The 22,013-nt window shown below is 40.0% G+C and overlaps 2 protein-coding genes across 4 annotated transcripts; both read left to right on the forward strand.

Annotated features, from left to right (window-relative positions):
- Positions 1-1,062: 1,062 nt before the first annotated feature.
- LOC139813895 (uncharacterized) lies at positions 1,063-4,902 on the forward strand. Of its 2 annotated transcripts, XM_071779741.1 has the most exons (6): positions 1,067-1,577; positions 2,476-2,882; positions 3,674-3,773; positions 4,040-4,141; positions 4,216-4,374; positions 4,704-4,902. In XM_071779741.1, the coding sequence occupies exons 1-6, from the start codon at positions 1,284-1,286 to the stop codon at positions 4,770-4,772; spliced, it is 1,131 nt and encodes a 376-aa protein (XP_071635842.1). In that variant the 5' UTR covers positions 1,067-1,283; the 3' UTR covers positions 4,773-4,902. The 2 variants fall into 2 exon arrangements, with proteins under 2 accessions (XP_071635843.1, XP_071635842.1); XM_071779742.1 differs by lacking the exon at positions 4,216-4,374 and having other exon boundaries at positions 1,063-1,577.
- A 599-nt stretch (positions 4,903-5,501) lies between these two features.
- LOC139813897 (uncharacterized) lies at positions 5,502-11,112 on the forward strand. 2 transcript variants are annotated; one of them, XM_071779751.1, is made up of 7 exons: positions 6,220-7,464; positions 7,590-7,964; positions 8,045-8,184; positions 8,273-9,291; positions 9,363-9,439; positions 9,508-9,731; positions 9,809-11,112. In XM_071779751.1, the coding sequence occupies exons 4-7, from the start codon at positions 8,982-8,984 to the stop codon at positions 10,020-10,022; spliced, it is 825 nt and encodes a 274-aa protein (XP_071635852.1). In that variant the 5' UTR covers positions 6,220-7,464; positions 7,590-7,964; positions 8,045-8,184; positions 8,273-8,981; the 3' UTR covers positions 10,023-11,112. The 2 variants fall into 2 exon arrangements, with proteins under 2 accessions (XP_071635851.1, XP_071635852.1); XM_071779750.1 differs by having other exon boundaries at positions 5,502-7,464; positions 7,590-8,184.
- Positions 11,113-22,013: the final 10,901 nt, after the last annotated feature.

The raw sequence follows: 22,013 nt of genomic DNA on the forward strand, positions 1-22,013 counted from the left end.
GGAAGAAAAATAAGAGGTATAAACGATACAGTTTAAGAAAAGACGCAGCAGTTTTCTGGAAATATTAGAATTTTTGGATGGCACGGATGCGAATCCAGGTATATTTAGTTATGCAACGGCAGATAGAAGGTGCGGGAAGATAATTAGAGGACGGAGGAAATAAATTTTGCTTCGGAGGGAACGAGAGGAGAAGAGCTGGGAGGCAATTTATTAGGAGTGGAGAGGAGCAGTGCAGAGGAATTTGGCAAATAAGAAAGAGGAATGGAGCGATTTGAGGGCACAGAAAAGTTTTTTTTGAATTAAAATAGGAATGAATTCAAAAGATCAGGAAGATTAGGAATGCTAAATATTGCTAATTAGTTTAGAATTTTGAATAAAATATTTTTTTTTCAGATATTATATGGCTTTAAACTTTCTTGTCAGTAAAAATCCATTTAATGGTATTTAAGGATAGTTTGAGATTATTCAAAACATTTTCGACAAAGAATACGTAAATTGGGCGCTGTTTTCGGAAGTTTATCCACTGTTACTTTTTTATATGATAATAAAGATGCAGATTTTTAAACATGAATCTATATAATTGTAAATAGCGATTGTCAGCAACTGTCTTAATAATAAATATAATATGGTTAAGTAAATTATATATACCAGATAATTAATACACGTCAAGTTATAGAGTAAGTGTAAGTATATAAGAAAGTACCAATTTCTCGAAACTTTACATAATTTTTATAACAGTTAAATAACTGTTTATTACTCTAATAATCACCTAATACTAATATATATTAGATATTATATATGAAAAGAATTCGTATGACGGCGATCTTCCTTATACCAACATTGTACTGACATTATACTGACTGAGCTATTATCGTAACATATGTTTCTACCGTTCTATCATCTCCGAACCATCCTATAGTCCTATACCCACATCAGTAACCGTAATTGAGATTACTACGCGTATTCGCGTAGGGAGGTAAGAAAATAATTGTACTATTACAGTTCATTATTTGCTAGTTGAATAATTCGTAAACCTATGCGCTGTTCTGGCACAAAGCAAATCTACGAGGTAGGAAATGTGTATCAGAGGGGTTGCTTGTATTATATCATCGAGGAAATTTTATGCCAGCAGTTAATACACGTGGGTGGTAAATTAAACACATATATACCTACGTGCCTTTTTAACACGGAAGGTATTCTCTTCTGACTAACAATAAATTAGTTCGAATCACTCTGCGTAACTATAACAAAACGATAGAATTCAACAAGCAGAAGCAATTGTCATGGCGGATACACTGACGATGGAGAAGCTTATCGCGTTTTTGAAAGCGGACTTGTCGTTCGCTTGTTGCTGGCCGTTGCCACCAACCGCCACAAAATGCGAAAGAATACGTAATAAAATATTTCGCTATTTTTCCGTACTGCATGGAATGATTATGGTGGTTGCAATAGTATATACGATTTATAGCAATCGGTCAGATTTATTTTTGATAATGAAATTATGCTGCGAGTTATGTACCACTACTGAAGTTCCTTTGCAAATAATTTGCTTCTCGATTCAATACAATCGTCTCCAAGTAAGAAGCTAAACAACATCATTTTAGTTATATATCTATACGACAGTTAACCCTCTATTGCCCTCGTGTCAGTCCTGCGCCGCGCTTGTATGTTTGTCACTGTATTAGTGTGATATTGCCACATAGTTTTCTCAGATCAAGGACCACTATTTCTAACATCCCCCCCTCCCCATTAAACTCTAACCGACAATTAACTTTTCAGAATAGACAATAGAAGTTGGCGAAGATGAAAATCGATCGATACATCAATCTAAAACAGTAAAACTTTCATTTGGCAACAGCACGAGAGTCATGTCGACTCTATATAGTTGCTTTTGACATGAGCTTATAATATGAACACAGCGCATATATCACACGTTAGCACTTTCAAAGTCTATCATATAAAAATTGTATTAACAAAATTTTGGAAAATAATCATACAAATATAATCTAAAAGGTTGTAAATGAAAAATCAAAAAGTTTCAGAGTTAACTTTTATGCCACATCTGTGCAATTGAAGAAGTAAGATGTGATGTTAGCTAGTGCTCGCCTAACACGAGGGTAACAGAAAATTAAATAATAATAATAATAATTAATAGGATTGATATTCTTTGAATATTAGTGACGACGAATCGTTTTCAAAGCTTCAAATTAAAATAAACGTGATTTTCGAAAAAAATAAAATATGTATTTTAATATTTATATTGTTTATTGTTCTTAGTGTCCCGTTTTTGTAAATTATATTTAGATATTATATATATATATATCTCAACTGATTTATTTTTGTAAATCAAAATATATTAAAAAGGCTAGACATGCTATAAAATTTAAATCATATTGTAAATCAACAAAATAGTATTCTCTTGTGTTTTCGTCCACATCACGAAATTTCTTGTTTAACCATTACGTTCAATTGCAGTACGTAATTTACGAATTGGAAGATTATTGCAAGCGAGCGAAACCAGAGGAGAGGACCATTTTTCATCGATATATTGACAGTTGTAAATCGATATATATAGGCTCAATATGCGCCTTCACCGTTACCGGCTTGTTGCTCATCATCAGTCCTGTAGTAGAACCCCATCCTTTTCCCATCGACATAGAATATCCATTTTCCGTGGACTATCAACCTTTAAAGATTATAATTTATCTACATCACATATTACTCATATATCAAAGTTACACGCAGGTATGCGCAAATATTTTTATCGCACTTCTGTTGTGGTTCGTGTCAGCGAGATGTGATATCTTATCAAGTAGATTCCGAGCCGTCACGAAATTTACCGAGTTGCGTGCATGTATAGAAGAACATCAAGAGTTACTATGGTAAATAATAATTAAAACATCATGTTCAATTTATTTAAATTTTCTAGATATTTGGTTTATTATCCATATATTTTCTCTCTATGAGAGTAATCAGTATCAGTGTTACATATAAAGCAATATTACACGGAGAAAATTTTATGTTAAATTTTACTATGCTGCCGCACCAACTGCGGACCATCAAGACGCCCAAGTTTAAATGCTATAGTCTTGTGTGAAATTACTATGTCCATAGCATTTAATGCTACGATCATAGCATTCAATGCTATAATAATGCTATGATCGTATCACTAAATGCTATGGACATATCACTAAATGCTATGGACATAGTAATTTTACACAAGACTATATAGCATTTAAACTTGGGCGTCTTGTTGGTCCGCAGTTGGTGCGGCAGCATAGTAAAATTTAACATAAAATTTTCTCCGTGTATCTTAAAAAAATTTTTTTAATATTAAAACACTTCTATTCTATTATATAAATTGTTGGAATTGCAATTTATAATAATATTTTATATTAAGTCAATAAAAAGTTCTAATTTAAGTTTAAGTAGAAAATTAATTAATCCACCTTTATCTATTTATCTATTAATATTCTAAGATATATTGGTATAATTAATCATTCTTGCATGCGGTTTATAAAATGTGTTAATATAACTAATTCTGATATAAAAAAAATTTCTTTTTATTACTAAACAATATTTATTGTTAAAAAGAACATAAGTGACATTTAATTAATTCTTACATCAACGTTAACTGCAGGATTTTGATAGAAATATATCTCTCTCATTTTAGGTATGGAAGAAAGGTTACCCTTTCTATTCGATATGTAATGTTAGCGTCGTTAGCCATCAGTACGATAGTTATTATTTTTACTGGTTGCACTTTTCTTAGCGTGAGTAAAAAGGTTCATTTTAGTTAACGAAAAGTAGATATAAATATCATACCTGATATTTTTCAATTTTTTGTTTCTATATAACGTAAGCATCTCTGCACGTAAAACTTTTGTAATACAGTTTTCTCATTATTTCTGCAAGGCAGTTTATTTACGATAGTCCCATAATTCGAATATGTTAATTTAAAGAACATTTCAACAGAACATATCGTTTGACGAAGCATAAGATATCACATATCTACCGTTACAATCCTGTCTTTTAACAGCGACAACCAATGTCAGTAAAATCTACGTTCTTAATCTTCTTTATTTCATCTCTCGCAAAAGTATATTTGTGTGCGTGGCCAGCTGACCATCTGCTAAGTGCAGTAAGTTACGTTTATAATATCTATACGTAGAGATCGTAAAAGAAGCTCGATACTTTTAAAAATTAATATTCTAGAGCTCTAATGTTGCACACGCAGCGTATGATTCGATGTGGTATAACGGGAAAGTTGATTTTCAAAAAAACTTTTTACACACTTTATTGCGTGCCCAACAACCTATAGCTGTAAATGTACCTTGCATGTTACCGACTGTTTCGTTAAATTATTATGCCTCAGTGAGTCATTGATTTTATTACAGTATTTTGTTGTTATTAATCGTAGCACTATTTCTGTATTACTTGATATAGATGCGTATATGTTGGAGATAACATCGTGCCTGTTATCCCGCACAAGAATTATTTATAAAAATTCATATATGTCTAATGTTAATATGTTTTTCACAAGAAAAAGTTCCTCTTTTTTTTTGTAATTAATTTACTTTGCATAAGCTATTTATTGTATAATATTATTATCTATATACAGAATGTTTATAATCCCCCTTTTGTCATATAACATAATTATTTTAAACGTCTAAATTAAAATTATTGTATTCGTATTGTTTTAGTACGTCTCAACTGCCTTCTCCTATCTGGCTACTTTTCGAATTATACTTGACGAAAGCGATGAGGACTAATTGACTGGTGCAGTATTATGGTGATGATACATTTGTTTATGTTTAGTATGTACAAGTATTTTTTCTGTAATTGTATATTTACTATCAAAAGTATTTCTAATCTAAATGAAAGTAAAATCGTGCCCATTGATTTCACCTGTACGCTGATTTAAATTATAGACCTAGTAGATCCCCGAGTCCGTGAATGCTGGCGTGCACGGTAACGTCTGTCGTAAATATTTTGGTGCTTTTAGTAGCAGCTGATTTTTAAAGCTGGTTTTATTTTAAGTAGCGAGTGGTCTGCTTCCAAAGCAGCGTCGTTTACGCTGTCACAGCTTCCTCCCTAATGTGAGATGTATTATTAATGATATTGCAATCACATTAGCGCTAATTACGATATTTTATGTCGTTTTTGAATGATGTTTATATCTGTGGTGGTTGCCGAGATATAAGTGTTTAATGAAAATGAAATCGCTCGGCGCTGCTCGGCGCCCGAACGTTGAGATTTTGCGCGCTTTCTCGTCTTAATAAACGGAAACAAATAATTGCCAATAATAAAAGTGAGCAATTCTAATAGAGTAGAGAGCACGATCTAAACAGTGCTTTTTGAATTATCTTTCTATCATTTACGGTTGCCGAGATATAAGCGTTTTATGAAAGTCAGAAAACATTTGGCGCCCGATTTTTATGGCCCGCGCGCGCTTTATTGCTTTAATAAACGAAAGTACATAATTGCAAGTAATATAATTGAGTAATATACCAATAGGGCAAAGTATAAAGTACAAAGTCTTTTTTTAATCATCTTTCTATCATTTACGGTTGCCGAGATATAAGCGTTTTATGAAAGTCAGAAAACATTTGGCGCCCGATTTTTATGGCCCGCGCGCGCGCTTTATCATGTTAAATAAACAGAAGGGCGTAATTGTTGGTAATAAAATCGAGATATTCCAATAGCGCAGAGTATAAACTAAACAGTCCTTTTTGAATTATCTCAATATCTTGGGTGGTTGCCCAGATATTTGCGATCAACGAAAGGGAAGACTTTTTTTTCTCGCGCCAAGCCAGCGACACATGGCCTTGACCTACTTTCGACGAACAGCTGTACATTATTGATCTACTTTCTAAATTGGCCTTGACCTAGATCGCCGAGTCCGCGAACGTCGGCGCGCGCCCCGTCTATCCGTAAAATTCCTCAGAAATCGCTCCTGTTACGCGGGAAGCATGATGAGCAAGGAGGGTGCAGTAGATATTCGAGCAGCGGCACGTTTACCCCCACTTATTACCCATCACCGTCGGAACGGCGCGGCGCTGCGGCGCGCGGCGGCCACGGCGCGGATGCCCAGCCTACGGCCAATCAGAGCGCTAGCAGGTATGCATAGAAGGGGCAGTAGGCTCTCGCGCTCTGGCCAATAGCAGCGTGACTAAGCGGAGGCAATGTGGGGAGGCAACACCCTCGTTTAGAATACCTCCGTCAACTTCCTTGCCTAATGCCCGTATCAGACTACGGATTGGGATTGAGATTGGATTGAAATTTGACCAATCAGAGCAAAGTTTACTAAACTTGAGATCAGTTTTCTCTGTTCTGATTGATTAAATTTCAATCCAATCTCAATCCCAATCCGTAGTCTGATACGGGCTTAACATGCTATGCTGATACCTTTGCCGATTTAAAGGTAGCTGTCTCGCTACGTGCTAGTCATGTGACTGTTTGTAGGTTTTCACGTTCAGAAATATATTTCAGGCAATTTTTGCTAAGGGAAAAATAATTTTATGAATTATGGTGTAAAATTTCATACGTGACAAAGTATGTTACTTTTTCCAAATTATGTGATTTTTCTCATTTGACTCCGTTTTGATCAGCTGATCACGCGAGTCGTCGAGAAAGGTTACAAGTGATAAAATACTTGGCAACGTCGCATTTTACGTCAGTTGTAGTTTGTCAACAACCGGCAAATTCCTAACCTCGATTTAGATAGCCAATGTTATTTGAAGAATTTTCGCTATGGAAAGGCATGACATTCGTGCCGAACATGGTATTTTCGCGGGCAGATTTATTTCGCGTAAACGAAAACAATGGCGTGAAAACGTTTTGATCGCTAAAAAGAAAAAACCAAACGAGCCAACGACGGTTGACTGCGTCCACGCAGGACGTCGAATAGTCGAGTTAGGGTGCCTCGCGGATACATTGTGGTGCAACCAGTGCAATGAGCCACTATCCCTGCGTAATACAGAATCCGAAGTATTGAAGGGTCTTGCAAGTGAGCTCGACGTTCGGTGTATATACGCATTGTAACGAGCTAAAGAAAGTAGCTACGGGAAGAAGCAAGTACAGCGATACTCTTCGGAATCGCTTCGACGTAAATTTCAAGCTCGGCATCGGTAAGACACACTGAGAATACACTTTAAAATAATTCGATTTCTTTAACACAATGTATCTCTCTAATCTATATTACATTATTTATTGTTTAAGAATGATTGACACTGGCATTGGTGAAGTACAAGTAAATACTTTCCTGTCTGCTCTTGACATTCACCCGGTCTCTAAAAGTTTACTCAAAAGACACGAACGAGATGCGGGTCTGGCAATTGAGCGACTAGCGAAAGAAAGTTGCCAGAAGAGTATCCAGTTGGAACGACAATTAACGATAGCATCTGAAAGGAGTAATTTCCCTACGGTGAACAGTTCTAACGTCGATCAATCAGCTGGTTCGAAGTGCGTTCATATGTATCGTATTAAACTGTATTAAACTGAGTCCGAATTTTTCTTTTTGCATTCTAACATCCAATTATATTTAATCCTCCACACTGATTTATGCCTTTTTTATTGCCATTTTATAGCATTCTGGTTTAATTTTGCATCCTTCTATTCAGTATGCATGTTTGCATCGTGCTCTTTAGGTGACAGTCCTTTCGTCTATGATGCAGAGAGAACCTTCCCTCAAAACTGAATTTTTCTGACGATTTCGTAGTGTGTTGCTAATATTAATTATGCTTTAATGTGAAAGCTTCGAAAAGTTTAACATGCTAATTTTTATTGGAGAAGTTAAAGAATAAAATATATTTTATTAATCTGCAGGATGCCCGCAAAGGAATTTTACACATAACGCAGAGATAGAAGAACTATTGCGTTACAATGATGCAGCCAGACGATATGAAATCGCATCAGCACTGTTTAAGGAAATATCAGGATCAATTTTTTGTTTATATACATATGTATTTATCACAATCGACCGTGACAGTAGATTGTGTTTCTTCTTTGAACCTTCATCTGAAGAAGTCAATAATTCATGTAGATTCGATGAGCTCAGTCATAACGACACCGAGGAAATGCGAGATTGGCCAACTGACTGGAGTGGAATGGTTCCTCTGAAGGCAAGTTACGACGCAGGGTGGCAAAAGCGTGGCACAGGCCACTGTTATAATAGTCTCACGGGTAAGATGCTATACTACACGATGATTTTTTATTACGATATCAAATTATATATTTAGATGAGAACGATTATCTCTTGTGTCCTCTCCAGGTCATGGATCTCTGATAGGATATTACAGTGGACTCGTTCTGGCGTACGCTACACGCACAAAAAAATGCACAATGTGCGAGAAGGGTCACGAACCATCAGACCACGATTGCCGATTAAATTTTGATCGAAGTGCGAAAGCTATGGAGCCGGACATGGCCGTCGAACTAATCGCTAAAAATGATCTTTTAACGGAAGCAAATGTCGCAATCGCAGTACTAATCGCAGATGACGATGCTTCGTCGATCGCTGCAGTACGCCGAGAGTCCTCTCACAGAGTTGAAAAATGGTCCGATCTGAACCACGCCAAAAAAGGCCTCACAAGTGCACTGTACGCTTTAAATCTGCCGAAAGCTCTTATCGATTATTTCGGACGGGCGTTTTCTCGGGCGATTCATCAAAATAAAGGCAATGAATCCGCAACGAAGACAGCACTGCAAAATGTGGTAGATCATGCGTATGGAAAGCACGATAAGTGCGGAAACTGGTGCCGATCGCATACGGACGAAAACTATGTACACGAGGGTCTTCCAGATGGAAAGAGCCGCTGACGGATTCGGAGCTGCGGGCAAATCTGACGAACATATTCACGAAGTACGCCAATAACGCTAGTAAGCTTGCTCCTTGCGGTTCTTCCCAGGCGAATGAGAACTTCAATCGTATCGTCTGCAGCAAGCATCCCAAGAATCAATTTTACGGCGTCTCCGAGTCGATGGCCTTCAGAGTAGCAGCAGCGGTGTGCCAAAAAAATCTTGGTACGCAATACATTTCTCAAGTATGTAAAAATCTAGACCTTTCTCCGGGTAAGGAAACAACGAAGTTTCGAGCAAAAAAAGATAAAGCGCGATCCGAACAAGCGAAGAAATCAAAGACGATTTCTTATAAACGAAGGAGACTTTTTCTCGCCAAAAAGAGATCCGCCAAAAACGCTTCTGCCCAAAGACGAGAAGGACTCACGTACGAATCGAACTCCGGATTGGAAGGAATGTCGGAGCTGCTATGGGATAAGCCAGATCAAGAAGGTACAAGTAAATTTTGAACAATGTTTCTGTAATGTCTACGTATAAAAATTGTACTTTCTTCAATAACAAAGGTGACTGGACTGAGAGCGAAATCGTAATATTCGACTTGGAAACGAGTGGTCTCTCTCATTCGGCTGAAATATGCCAAGTAAGTTTTATCTGAATTATTTGATAGATTACATCATTTTCGCCACGCTGCATGTGTACTTCTTTCAGATCTCTGCAGCTACGGAAACCAAAACCTTCAACGCATATATGGTTCCGAAAAGCATGACGCCTGGTGCTGCTGCAACGACTGGTCTTCAAGTACGCGCCGGTGAAATGTACTTGAACGACAAACAGCTAGATACCGTCCCACCGCGCGTAGGCCTGGCCAATTTCATCGGATTCCTGAGAAATGTCGGAGATAATATCATCTTGGTAGCCCATAATGGATTCCGGTAAGACTCCCTATGAACGATTCAGAGAAGGTCCGCTGTTTACATTTTTATTTACCTGAGTTATCTATAATTTGCAGATTCGATGCACCCATGATTCTGCGCACTATGCGTAAGTTCCGGATTACTCACCGATTTCATGTCTGTGGTCAGAGGATTCGCGGATACGCTGCCGATGTTTCGAACTCTCCTCGTCGAGCGGAGAAAAGAGAAGAAAAAGTTCAGTCAGACTGTTCTGGCTCAGGACTTTTTGGGGCCGAGCGCAATCGAAGGAGCACACGACGCCCAAAATGATATTCGAATCTTGAGGCAGCTAATAAATACCATTGGTATTGACGACAAAGCAATCAAAGTCGCGGCCAAAACCACGAAAAATATCGTGAAAGAGCAAGAAAAAATGGTTGTTGAACAGACAAACAAAGCCGCTTTGCAAAGCTTGAAGCCAGGAGTATCCGCAGGAATGATTGCGAAGATGGCGAAAGCTAGTCTTTCACTGGACGTACTTCAGAAAACGTATAGCGATGGAAACAAACATGCAGTGAAGATGCTTCTCGCAGAAGATATTGGACCGACCGCGTGTTACGAAGGCCGAGAGAATAATAAAAGCAGTCGTGGAAGAGCTGAAACGTCAAAATGTTACGTAAATCTGGGCGGATATGCCGATTTATGCATTTATAATGCTCATCCGTTTCTTTTTGTAGATGATAATAATGTTTTAAGTAAACGTAAATTGAAACAATTGATTATTTAGCTGACTTTCAATTAACCCGTGAATGATCCGTTATTTATTAATATATCGATAATAATAAAACTATGAAAAGAATGTGTGTAATTTATTTATAAATTTATTTCAACGAATTTTGTAACGATGCGTGTACCATTATTCTACGAGTACCAATTCTAAATTACAAGCAAGGCAAAATAACATTTCCTCTTTTCACATCTCCTTTTCGATTGAATTTTGACAATTACTGAGAAAGGGTTTCAAAACGCATGACAGGGGTGTCAATCACTATCCAATTCGGCTAAGAAAGACGAGCCCCATAACCTGCAACTACAGTGATTAGCCAGCGGCGTTGCCAAGTCTTCCCAACCTCACCTCGACCAAAAAATGTCTGCTCGATTACCGCATTTTCACTAAAATAAACTGAAAAATTAGCAGCGAAATCTCCGGTAACCTATATATTTTATGGTTGCATCGGATTCTTCGAAATCTAATGTACAAAAACCAATGTTTTTTTTCTCACTTCATCTAATCGAAAAATACGAAAATATGTGATTGAAACCGTGATAGAGCCTTCTTTTCTGTATGAAGTAATGCAAAATTTGTGATTTTCGAGATCGATTTTCTAGAGTAAATAGTCGGCAAGGAGCCACAGAAAAAATCGACTGCAAAGCTGATCATATAATTTGATATAAAAACCGAAATCAAAAACTTTATCTAATACATGCCCTGACGAGACAGCTACCTTAAACGGTGTTTTTGACACCAAGAATCTCCGCCATTTTCGCTTAATCTCTTATCCTAATACGTACTTCCAATTATTTTTATGATCTTTTGTGCATCTCTACGATACGTGAACAAATTCTTCTATTGTTTAATTTTAATCTAACATAAAAATATGAAACTTTTGTTATTATTATTATTATTATATTTATTAATTATATTCGTTTAAATTACAAATAATTGACGCGTATGTGGCACGCAATAACGCTCCAATTCATTTTTCACGCTAAACATGATGTTCAGGTTATCACTAAATTCTCACTCTGGTTCCGCGTCGCTTACCGTACCTTTCAAAAAAATAGTCAAAGTTAACTACTTTTATTCAAACACATACATTGCAAAATAATTAACATTAAACATATCAATACATCCCACACAGCACACTTTATCTGAGGGACGTCCTACAGACAAATTGGGATATCTCAATAACCGGTGGATATCCAGTGGATATTCGATATCCGGTGGATATCCAGCGGATGCACAAATGTCCCTCAGGATATCCTGTGCTGTGTGGGATAGATTATGTAACGTAATATCAGGATAGCAACATTAAAATAATGAACATATGAGTAATCGTCTACAATGCACGTTAAAATACTCTTTTGTTAGAATCATGCCATTAATATATAATACTTATTCGGCACCGGCGATGGTCGCGATTGCCTGCCGATTGCAACATGCGATTGTAATATGGCGAACAGCCGCCCGCTATTAATACAGAAATACCGTATGCATCGGAGAGCCGGATTATTGTTTTCTCTCCTTACCGTACCTGTATAGGTGTGGAATGTAATGACGGGTGAAAGGATATACCGCAAGCCGGGCACCTTCGCAAAGGCGGACAAGCGTGTTGTCGACTTGTCGCCCTCTCTCTCTCTCTCTCTCTCTCTCTCTCTCTCTCTCTCTATCTTAAGTTGCTGCCTACTATCGTACGCAAGTAAGGTACCGGCAAATACTTGTAGCTGCCCTTTGACTGTACGCTAGGTACTTGGCAATGGCAAGGTGCCCCTTGTAATGCAGGTTGCTGCCCTTAGTCGTACGCACGGTACCGGCAATTCCAAAGTAGTCTCACACCACTCACGAGACGACCACGAGCTACGACTCGACCGACCACGATGCGATCAAAGCGCGCCAGAACCCATAATACTGTCGCTCACCGGAAATAAGTTGGCGCTGCAAGTTCATATTTTTTAATTTACTATAGCTCAAACGATTGCTTCCTAATTGCTTCCTCAGAATCGACGATTGCTCCCCTTTTAAGATTATTATTTTTTGAGATATTTAATAAAAACGAAAAATTTCTAATTTTTATTGAAAAACATATTTATAATAACTCTATGCAACTTTATAGGGCATAGAACGATTGCTCCTTCATTGCTCCTTATTGCTCCATCATAATTTTAATGATTTATTGTATTTTTATTGAAAAAATAACAAATTAATCATTTCACAAGGCCGCTTATTGTAACTATGGCTCGGCAGCGCATGCGCATGCTACCATAACTATGCGCATGCGCGATGGTATCTGTTAGAGCTTTTACGGATACCATAGCGCATGCGCGTATGGCTTCTGCTTTTTGCTCATGGCTCCTGCAATTTTATGTGTTTCCATCTTAACTATTTCTCGCTTCGCTCTATTGGGATTTTTAATCGCTCCATTCGTATAATTAATTTTGTATGATATTTTAGCAGAGAACTGTTTATTTTCTTGGAAAAATACATTTTTCACAGTCTTCTGCAAGTATATCCAACATAAAACGATTGCTCCTTAATTGCCCACCTGTCAGCATTGTGCATGAGCCCTTATTGACGTTAGGCTTAGTTTCCACGCGTCGCGTCATCTGTCGTTAAAGCCTCTTGCACAATGCCAGGCAACAGGCAATAGGAACAGGGAATAGAAATCAGAAATCATGTATAAATGCAGAATAAACAGTGACACAATCAATAGACACAGAGTTTCAGTCACGTTGGAAATTCTGTGCCTATTGCCTGTTGCCAACCAATCATAGCATCCGAACTTTTTAGGTTGTAATTAACAATTTTTTTAGTTATTTCCTGTTCCTATTGCCTGTTGTCTGGCATTGTGCAAGGGGCTTAACCAATCTAAACATCCCATTACAAATAATGTAATAAAATAAGATGTTTTGATTGGTAGCGACAGATAACGCGATGCGTGACGCCTTAGGCCGAGTTTCCACTGAGCGCGTCACGCATCGCGTTTATGGCTTTTGCACACAGGACGCGGAAACGCTTGCCGCACGGCAAGAACCAACGCGGTAGCCAATAAACTTTTGGTTCTTACGGAAAACAACACGTTGATTGGCTACCGCGTCGCTTCTTGCCGCGCGGTAAGCGTTTCCGCATCCTGTGTGCAGGAGCTATTAGGCCCGGTCTACAATGGATGTCGGAAGTCGGAGTCGTAAGAAATTGACTCCACCAATCGATTCCAATTAATGAAAGTTCGATACGTTGAAGTTGTCCGGCCAACTTCATAGAGGTCATCTCGACACAGCATCGGTGTAGAGTTCGAGTGTGTTCTGTAGGCATTGTTGCCAATCTTTTATATCAGCATTAGTTTTTCATTTATTTTATTTGTTTAAACATAACCTTTAGCCCTAACCAATAGCCTCATGGGATTAACCAATCAGAATGATTCCGAGATTCCGTTTTCCGAGATTCCGTCTTGCATGGGGAGGCACCCTTAGGGCTTAAAACACCTATTGTAGTCATTGTAGATGGGCACTAAGGCCGAGTTTTCACTGAGCGCGTCACGCGTCGCGTTATCACAAGTTAACCAATCAACACATCCCATTTTATTACATTACTTGTGACGGGATCAAAATGGGATGTTTTGATTGGTCGCGACGGATAAGGCCCGGTCTACAATGGATGTCGGAAGTCGGAGTCGTAAGAAATTGACCAATCAATTGACCATTCATTATTTTTCGACCGCAAGGAGAATAATAGATTGTGATTGGTCAATTTCTTACGACTCCGACTTCCGACATCCATTGTAGACCGGGCCTAACGCGATGCGTGACGCGCTCAGTGGAAACTCAACCTTAGGCCGAGTTTCCACTAAGCGCGTCACGCATCGCGTTATCCGTCGCTACCAATCAAAACATCTTATTTTATTACATTATCTGTAATGGGATGTTTAGATTGGTTAAGCCCCTTGCACAATGCCAGACAACAGGCAATAGGAACAGGAAATAACTAAAAAAATCGTTAATTACAACCTAAAAAGTTCGAATGCTATGATTGGTTGACAACAGGCAATAGGCACAGAATTTCCAACGTGACTGAAACTCTGTGTCTATTGATTGTGTCACTGTTTATTCTGCATTTATACATGATTTCTGATTTCTATTCCCTGTTCCTATTGCCTGTTGCCTGGCATTGTGCAAGAGGCTTTAACGACAGATGACGCGACGCGTGGAAACTAAGCCTAACGTCAATAAGGGCTCATGCACAATGCTGACAGGTGGGTAATTAAGGAGCAATCGTTTTATGTTGGATATACTTGCAGAAGACTGTGAGAAATGTATTTTTCCAAGAAAATAAACAGTTTTCTGCTAAAATATCATACAAAATTAATTATACGAATGGAGCGATTAAAAATCCCAATAGAGCGAAGCGAGAAATAGTTAAGATAGAAGCACATAAAATTGCAGGAGCCATGAGCAGAAAGCAGAAGCCATACGCGCATGCGCTATGGTATCCGTAAAAGCTCTAACAGATACCATCGCGCATGCGCATAGTTATGGTAGCATGCGCATGCGCTGCCGAGCCATAGTTACAATAGGCGGCCTTGTGAAATGATTAATTTGTTATTTTTTCAATAAAAATGCAATAAATCATTAAAATTATGATGGAGCAATAAGGAGCAATGAAGGAGCAATCGTTCTATGCCGGATTTAGTTGCATAGAATTATTATAAATATGTTATTCAATAAAAATTGGAAATTTTTTGTTTTTATTAAATATTTCAAAAAATAATAATTTTAAAAGGGGAGCAATTGTTGATTCTGAGGGAGCAATTAGGGAGCAATCGTTTGAGCTATAGTTCATTAAAAAATATGAACTTGCAGCGCCAACTTATTTCCGGTCTGTCGCTTGCTCCCCCGCGACGACTACGCCGCCGCGGAGCTCTCTCAGTCGATAGATTACCGTCGCTCAATCCTCGACGTCGATAACAGCAACCATTTCCGTAACACATGACACCATAGCGAATTGAGAAGACCCGTAATATACGTGTTTTTCGCAAAACAGCAAGATATTAACTTACATTACTTTGCTAAAAAATTTCTAATTATTTAATAAAGATTAAAAAGTTTGTGAAACAAAAAGCGTTGTGTCAACGTATATTTTTTGAAACTTGTTTAGTATCGGGCGACGGCATTCGTCGCTCTATTCTCTCGTTGCCGCGTTGGCTAGAATTTTGAAACAATATTCTAGAACCTTTTATCATTTAACCTTGTTCGATAAAGCATGCCTCACATTAAAGGACAGATTACAATGATAAAATTAACGTATTTCTCGAGATTCCTCTTGTGTCATTCGCCGTACATATACCTCGGATTTTTTGTCTTCCCGAGCGTCGCCCGACGGCACTCGACCCTAATACCTTTTTCTCGTTACCTAGCATTATGCAACGATTTTCTAAAACTTTTTATCGTTTAATGTTGTTCGAGAGAACATACTTCACGTTAAAGGATACATAACAATAATGAGATAAATGTATTTTTCGAAATTTGTTTAGTGCTGTTTGTCACATTTCGACGCTCCCGATTTTCTCGCCGAGCGAACAGCAACGGCATATGCGTAGCTCCTTCTTCTCGTTGGCTAGCATTATGCAACAGCATTGTATAACTCTTTATCGTCTAATCTTGTTCGAGAGAGCATACTTCGCATTAAAGGATACATAGCAATGATAAGATGAATGTATAATATTTCTCGAGATTTGTTTAGGTGTCATTTGTCACACTTCGGATCGTCTATCTTCGCGCCAAGCGCGAGCGACGGCATTCGTATAGTTTCCTTTTCTTTGTTGGCTATAGTATTATGCAAAGGCATTTTATAACTCTTTATCGTTCAATCTTGTTCGAGAGAGAGCATGCCTCACATTAAAGGACACATAACAATGATAAGATGAATGTATTTATCGAGATTTGTTTAGATGTCTTTTGTCACATTTCGGACCGTCTACCTTCTCGCCGAGCACCGCGATCGACGAGATTCGTAGCTTCCGAAAATATTGTATACATATAAGCAGCATTTATACACACAAGAGAGCTCTAAGGTACTGTAATATAGGATATAGCTTATATTATAGCTATATTGCGTGTACTCAATCTTATTGTTACACATATACATATGTATTTATAACACGTATACATATTAATTGTACATGTATTCCTGCAAGATATATATTCTATCTAAAAAGTAGGTATTATATGTTTTTAATTTGTGCATGAAGATTTGTTAATCTCATTGAAGCAGTGTTCAGCCAAATGTTCCTTATATAATAACGGGTTTCAATATGCTTATCATCAGTATAACAGGTGTTACGGTATGTTATAGCTTCATTCATCCAAATTATAATAATATATGATGATAATGTTCTATTTTCTATTTCGTTCGGTAACGTACGTTGAATGTAATTATTAATATGAAAAAACTGATTAATTGCTTCAACATCTATGTAATTCAAAGATTAGTAAAAAATAAAAGTATTTTAATGAACAATTTAGTAATATTAATTAAAAATGGATGTGTAGATTTAAAATTAAAATCTTACTTATTCCTTTGTAATTACAATGTTAAATGTTTTTAAGGCAGTCACAAATATGGATAACCCCGAAGAGTTTTTAAGACAAATAACATTTTTATGTGCATTGTTAGTACATCTATTTTTCGTCTAATCGACCATAGCACATATATATTCACACCAGTTTGTACGTACAAACATTTTGGTATTATAAGAAAATCTTTAATGTGATCTCGTGGAGTATATATTTAAAATATTCATAAAATATATATAAGAAAAAATTTGAAGCAGAGAATACACTTTGTAAATATATATAGCGAATCGATGAGTTTACAAAAATTTTTGTATTAAATACTTAAGTATCTAATAAAACCGAGTCAATCTATTCTTGCTTATTTTCAAACTAAATAAAAGAGGAACAAAATTCTATTTAACTAAAAATAAATTCTACATTGCTCCGAGAATGATCTTAAGGGGATCCTAAAGCCGTCTGTAATACCGGCTTTTTTTCTTAGCACTAATCTTTTAATTGACTTTATAGAAATGCAAAATTCTTGTCTAGAATTAAAGTACGCATCAAAATCTAGGTCATGGTGGTCAAATTTATATCGAAAACGAAAAAAAATTAATATTTTTGTTAATTTTTGGTATACGTGACGACAATATTTGCTTTGTACAAAAATTCCACGATAAATATCCACAAAATTAGACCGGCATGACCTAGGGACAACATTTAAGAACAATATCGTGCAATTAGATCTAAGATTGAAAACCTAGAAAAAAAGATTACTTTATATAACTTTTATATGTGCAAAAGCACATTCAGGTTGACAGGATAAGCAATATTGCGTGTGGCAAGAGATGGCGCAGTAATCGAACAAAGACAGATGCCTCTCGTTAGACAAGGACAGATATAGATATATGACAAGAAAACAGAATTAGAAATGTTGACATTACCGACGTCGAGGAAGTTCAGCCTTCACTTTAGGATCCCCTTAAATACAAGTCATTGTATTTTATTTGCAGAATGAACGTAGCATGGTATCAAACTTAATCTCGAACAAAAAAAATCTTAATTTTTATGATAATAAAAACACAAGAACCTTATGTATTAACAGCAGGAAAAATGGATTTGTTATATCCATAGATATAACTTTCTCTGTACGGTAAGTCATATTATATGTATATAGCATATGCATATTATATACGAATATGTATGTGTGTGTATATATATATGTATATATATATATATATATATATTGTGACGTGACATTTGTCGCGTCCTCCGCCCAGACGGTAGCTCGGCCGAGGGGAAGATCGGGGATGGCGCCTCGACTCGGGTCAAGGAAGGGCTGTCTGCGTTGACTAACCTTTTTAGTTAAGTTCCGTAGGAATGACAGGTAGTGCCGGAGCGGGGGATCACCGACCACATGTAACGACGAGAGTCGCGACGAGGGAAGCACGGGCGCTCGGAGGACGTACGGCGGAGTGGTCGGCTGACGGGCGGGTTACCGGGGCCTGCCACTGGAGAATGGGCGGGAAACCGCGAGGGGCCCATGCACACACAGCAGCCAAATCAAACGGGCCGCGGGAAAATGGCAGAAATCGTTTGCAACGTCGCGAACAGGGCGACACACACGACCAATCGGCGGGGCGGAAGAACCGCGAGCTTGAGGGCGCGCGTGTGCGGGGGCCCGGCGTAGTCCCGCCGAACCGACCACTCCTCACTGTCGAATCAGCCGCTGACGAGGAGCTACCCCAGGACGAGCGCCCCGACGCCGCCGAGCAGCAGCGAGCAGCCAGAACTGTAAGATCTCCACTCCGGTGCTACCAAGTAATTGAGGGCTCGATCTCGGTCGCGACCCGGCGCAAGTATAAACGTCTATATCGATTCGATTACCGTGTAAATCGGCCTGATTACTTACTGCAATTAGATACCGGCTCCCGTCGTTGTGGATGCCGGTTAGTTTATCGCGGCTATTAGCCGAGACCGCGGGCGCGTGGCTGGCCGAGATCGTAGCCAGGAATATTTCGGAAAACCCTCCTCGAAGCTCGTGTGATCGACAGTCAATTCGCGGTTATTGTGGCGTGTATTTTGCGAATTGTGGGTGGAAGCGTGCCGCGGGCGGTGCGCTTCGCGGATATTTTGCGTCGCGTGCGCGGGCAAATATCGTCGCGCTTGCTCGGCAGAGAATCTTGCGAGCACATTATTGCTTAGTGTTGCGTACTGGTGGGCTCGCGTTTCGTGTGTTATGTCGTGCGCGTGAGAATTGTTGCGTATCCGGAATCTGGGAATGGAAGCGTGTGCGAGTTGACGATATTGCGTGGCCGCGTTTATACGAGTCGAACTTGTTGAGCTCGCCTGAGAGCCCTACGGATACGTGGTGCCGTTTGCCTGGGCGAGTACCGTCGTGCTCGTTCGGGAGGAGAGCCTCGCGGACGTGGACACCACGCGCTTCATGCGTGCCTTAGCCGCCGATTCGACTACCGCGTTGTTACCTGCCACCTGAGCGATATCGGGTCTTGAATTCCCGCTATGATTTCCATGTTTTCTTTGTGAAATATATTTGGTTACTATTGTTTATTATCGAGCTTTATTTTGTGTGTCGGTTGCGTCACGCTCCTTCTCCACCTGCACCCTTATCACGCGGAACTACGCCCTAAGCTCGCGGCGAGGCTATTGAGGCGGACGTTGTCGAGACGTGGTGCGCGTCTATAATCGCACCTGGTACCCAATCGAAAGGTATCGCCCAAGACCTTACTATAGGTACGGAAGTTACGGTAAGAGATTTGACCTCGTTATCCTTTTGGAGTTATCGTCTGGCAATTAGTTGATTAATTTGCAACCGCGCCCCTTCGGCTAGCGAAACCGAGAGAAATTGGGTTGCAAAATTTTGGCGCTCAACGTGGGGCGATCTCGCTAAAATTTAAGAAATTGGTGGAGAGCGTGCGTACGCAACCATTATATGTGTTTTTCTATTCTTTTGTGTGTTGTTTTTTTTTTATTATCGTTTAGTTTACCGTATCCGAGATCGAAATTACACGTATTAGCGTGGCCCTGGACTGTCGGTGCCGTGAAAATCGCACGACCTTGGCCATTAAGGTCGCTTTGTTTGGTTCGCCTGCTATTAGTATTTGAGAACCGCGTGCCTTTTTTTGCCGCTTTCGCCGGATTCCTGCGTGTTTGTCGCGATCGAGATGTTGTCGCTTTCAGCCTTGGCGTGAGAAATCGAATATTATTGCGATACGTTTATTCGGTGGCGCGGAAGGGCGAAATTTATGACGGAAAGCGGGCGAAGGAGACTGCTTTTATTAATTCCGAATATATATGTATAACAGTTAGATTAGAGTAATTCACCGACTATATTGGATATTTACCGATTATATTTACGTTTATGTTTATGTTCCGTGGATGTAACGGCTAAATTGGAATAATTCATCGATCGTATTTAATATTTATCTATTTAGTGTTTATTTGTTTATTTTCCGATAAAAGCCTGTGGAATCTCAGGAACGTGTTATCGAGTATTTAGGGGCATTTATATTGCATCGCATTTTGTTAAAGGAAATCCCGCATTACCGAGGAAGTAAGACTTATCTTGATTGAGGCAGATGGGTGTAGAGGTCGGCGAGAAAAACAGACATATGCGATTTTGAATTGAAAAAATTGACGGCATTTCCTTCGCCCGTGACGACTTCCGATATTCGCGTGACGGGCTTGCGATTTCGTTCTGCGTTATTATTTGCCGGTCCGCTCACGGGTAATTGGGGGTAAGCGATAAAGAGGGTATCTATTTCCGCGCGTGTCGTCGGGTCCGTCGGCTTGTCGTTTGGCCGTTCGTGCGGGGGGCCGCACGTGACCTTTGCGGGGAGACGGTCGGAGGTCGCGAGAGAATGCGAAGGGATACGTCCGACTTACACGTGAATCGCGGAGCTGAATTTGGAAGAAGCCCGCCAGCACTTGGCGAGTAGGAATCTCGACACCCACGGCATACTCCACGTTTTGCGCACGCGATTGTTGAAGTACGAGCTGGCGCAACTTTCGGACATGAATCCGCCGGCCCCGGCCGATCTCGAGGAGGAGGTGGCCGACGTCGCGGCCGTCGGGGGGGTGCCGTCCGAACGGGAGGAGGAACTCGCGGGGGCGGAAGAGCTGCTCGCCAGGTTGGAATTGACGCGGCCGCCACCCCGTCCGAACCTTCTTTCCCGGGCGACGGAGACCCTCGCGGGTACGGGGGCGCGAAAGAAGTTGTCCCACTCAACGTTCGAGCTGCCCCGCGCGACTTTCGAGCCGATAGGGTCGGCATCGGGCGGTATGCCGATGCGGGCGGGCGTGAGGGAGTCGAGCTATCCTTTCCCGTTGCTGCGGGCTGAGCCGAGACCGCTCTCGCGGGGGTCCGCTTCCGAGGCGTATAACCTCATGCGGAAGTGGGACCTCCACTTTTCGGGGAAACGAGGTAGCGACGCGGAGGCTTTCCTTACGCGGATAAAAGAGGCTTGCGCCATTATTTCGATCGACGACGCGGACTTGTTTAAGTGCCAGCCACATTTTTTGTCGGACGTGGCGTTATATTGGGTGCGACTCGAAGCACAGAACTGGCGAAATTGGGACGATTTTGAGGGGGCGTGGAGGGCGCGATTCGCGAACCCTGACTATCAATACATGCTTCGAGAGGAGGTCCTACGGAGGACTCAGGGGGAATACGAGGTCGCCACGGACTATTTGACCCGCTTGCGTGCCCGGTTCGGTCGGATGGACCCCCCGTGGGGTTTATCGGAGCAACTGACTTTCGCGCACTGAAATTTGTTACCGCGCCTACAGATCGCGATACGTCGGCAGGAATTCCATGATTTCCATACGCTGGAAAACCTCGCCGCGCAGGTGGAGCGCGCCTTACTCGCCGATAGATATTACCGACCCCCGCTACCGCCGGAGCAATCTATTTTTCCCGATCTAGCGTACCATGCGCCGAAGGGGAAGCCGAAAAGCCCGAGCACGGTCGCCGCC

This window comes from Temnothorax longispinosus, chromosome 5 (genome assembly GCF_030848805.1).
Source record: "Temnothorax longispinosus isolate EJ_2023e chromosome 5, Tlon_JGU_v1, whole genome shotgun sequence".
NCBI lineage: Eukaryota > Metazoa > Arthropoda > Insecta > Hymenoptera > Formicidae > Temnothorax > Temnothorax longispinosus.

Excerpts from the sequence above, each read along its gene's own strand:
- LOC139813895 (XM_071779741.1), top strand. The coding sequence starts at position 1,284 with ATGGCGGATACACTGACGATGGAGAAGCTTATCGCGTTTTTGAAAGCG. Across the intron at positions 1,578-2,475 it reads TTCAATACAATCGTCTCCAA|TACGTAATTTACGAATTGGA; the intron begins GTAAGAAGCTAA and ends GTTCAATTGCAG. Across the intron at positions 2,883-3,673 it reads GAACATCAAGAGTTACTATG|GTATGGAAGAAAGGTTACCC; the intron begins GTAAATAATAAT and ends CTCTCATTTTAG.
- LOC139813897 (XM_071779750.1), top strand. The coding sequence starts at position 8,982 with ATGGCCTTCAGAGTAGCAGCAGCGGTGTGCCAAAAAAATCTTGGTACG. Across the intron at positions 9,440-9,507 it reads ATTCGGCTGAAATATGCCAA|ATCTCTGCAGCTACGGAAAC; the intron begins GTAAGTTTTATC and ends TACTTCTTTCAG. Across the intron at positions 9,732-9,808 it reads GTAGCCCATAATGGATTCCG|ATTCGATGCACCCATGATTC; the intron begins GTAAGACTCCCT and ends TATAATTTGCAG.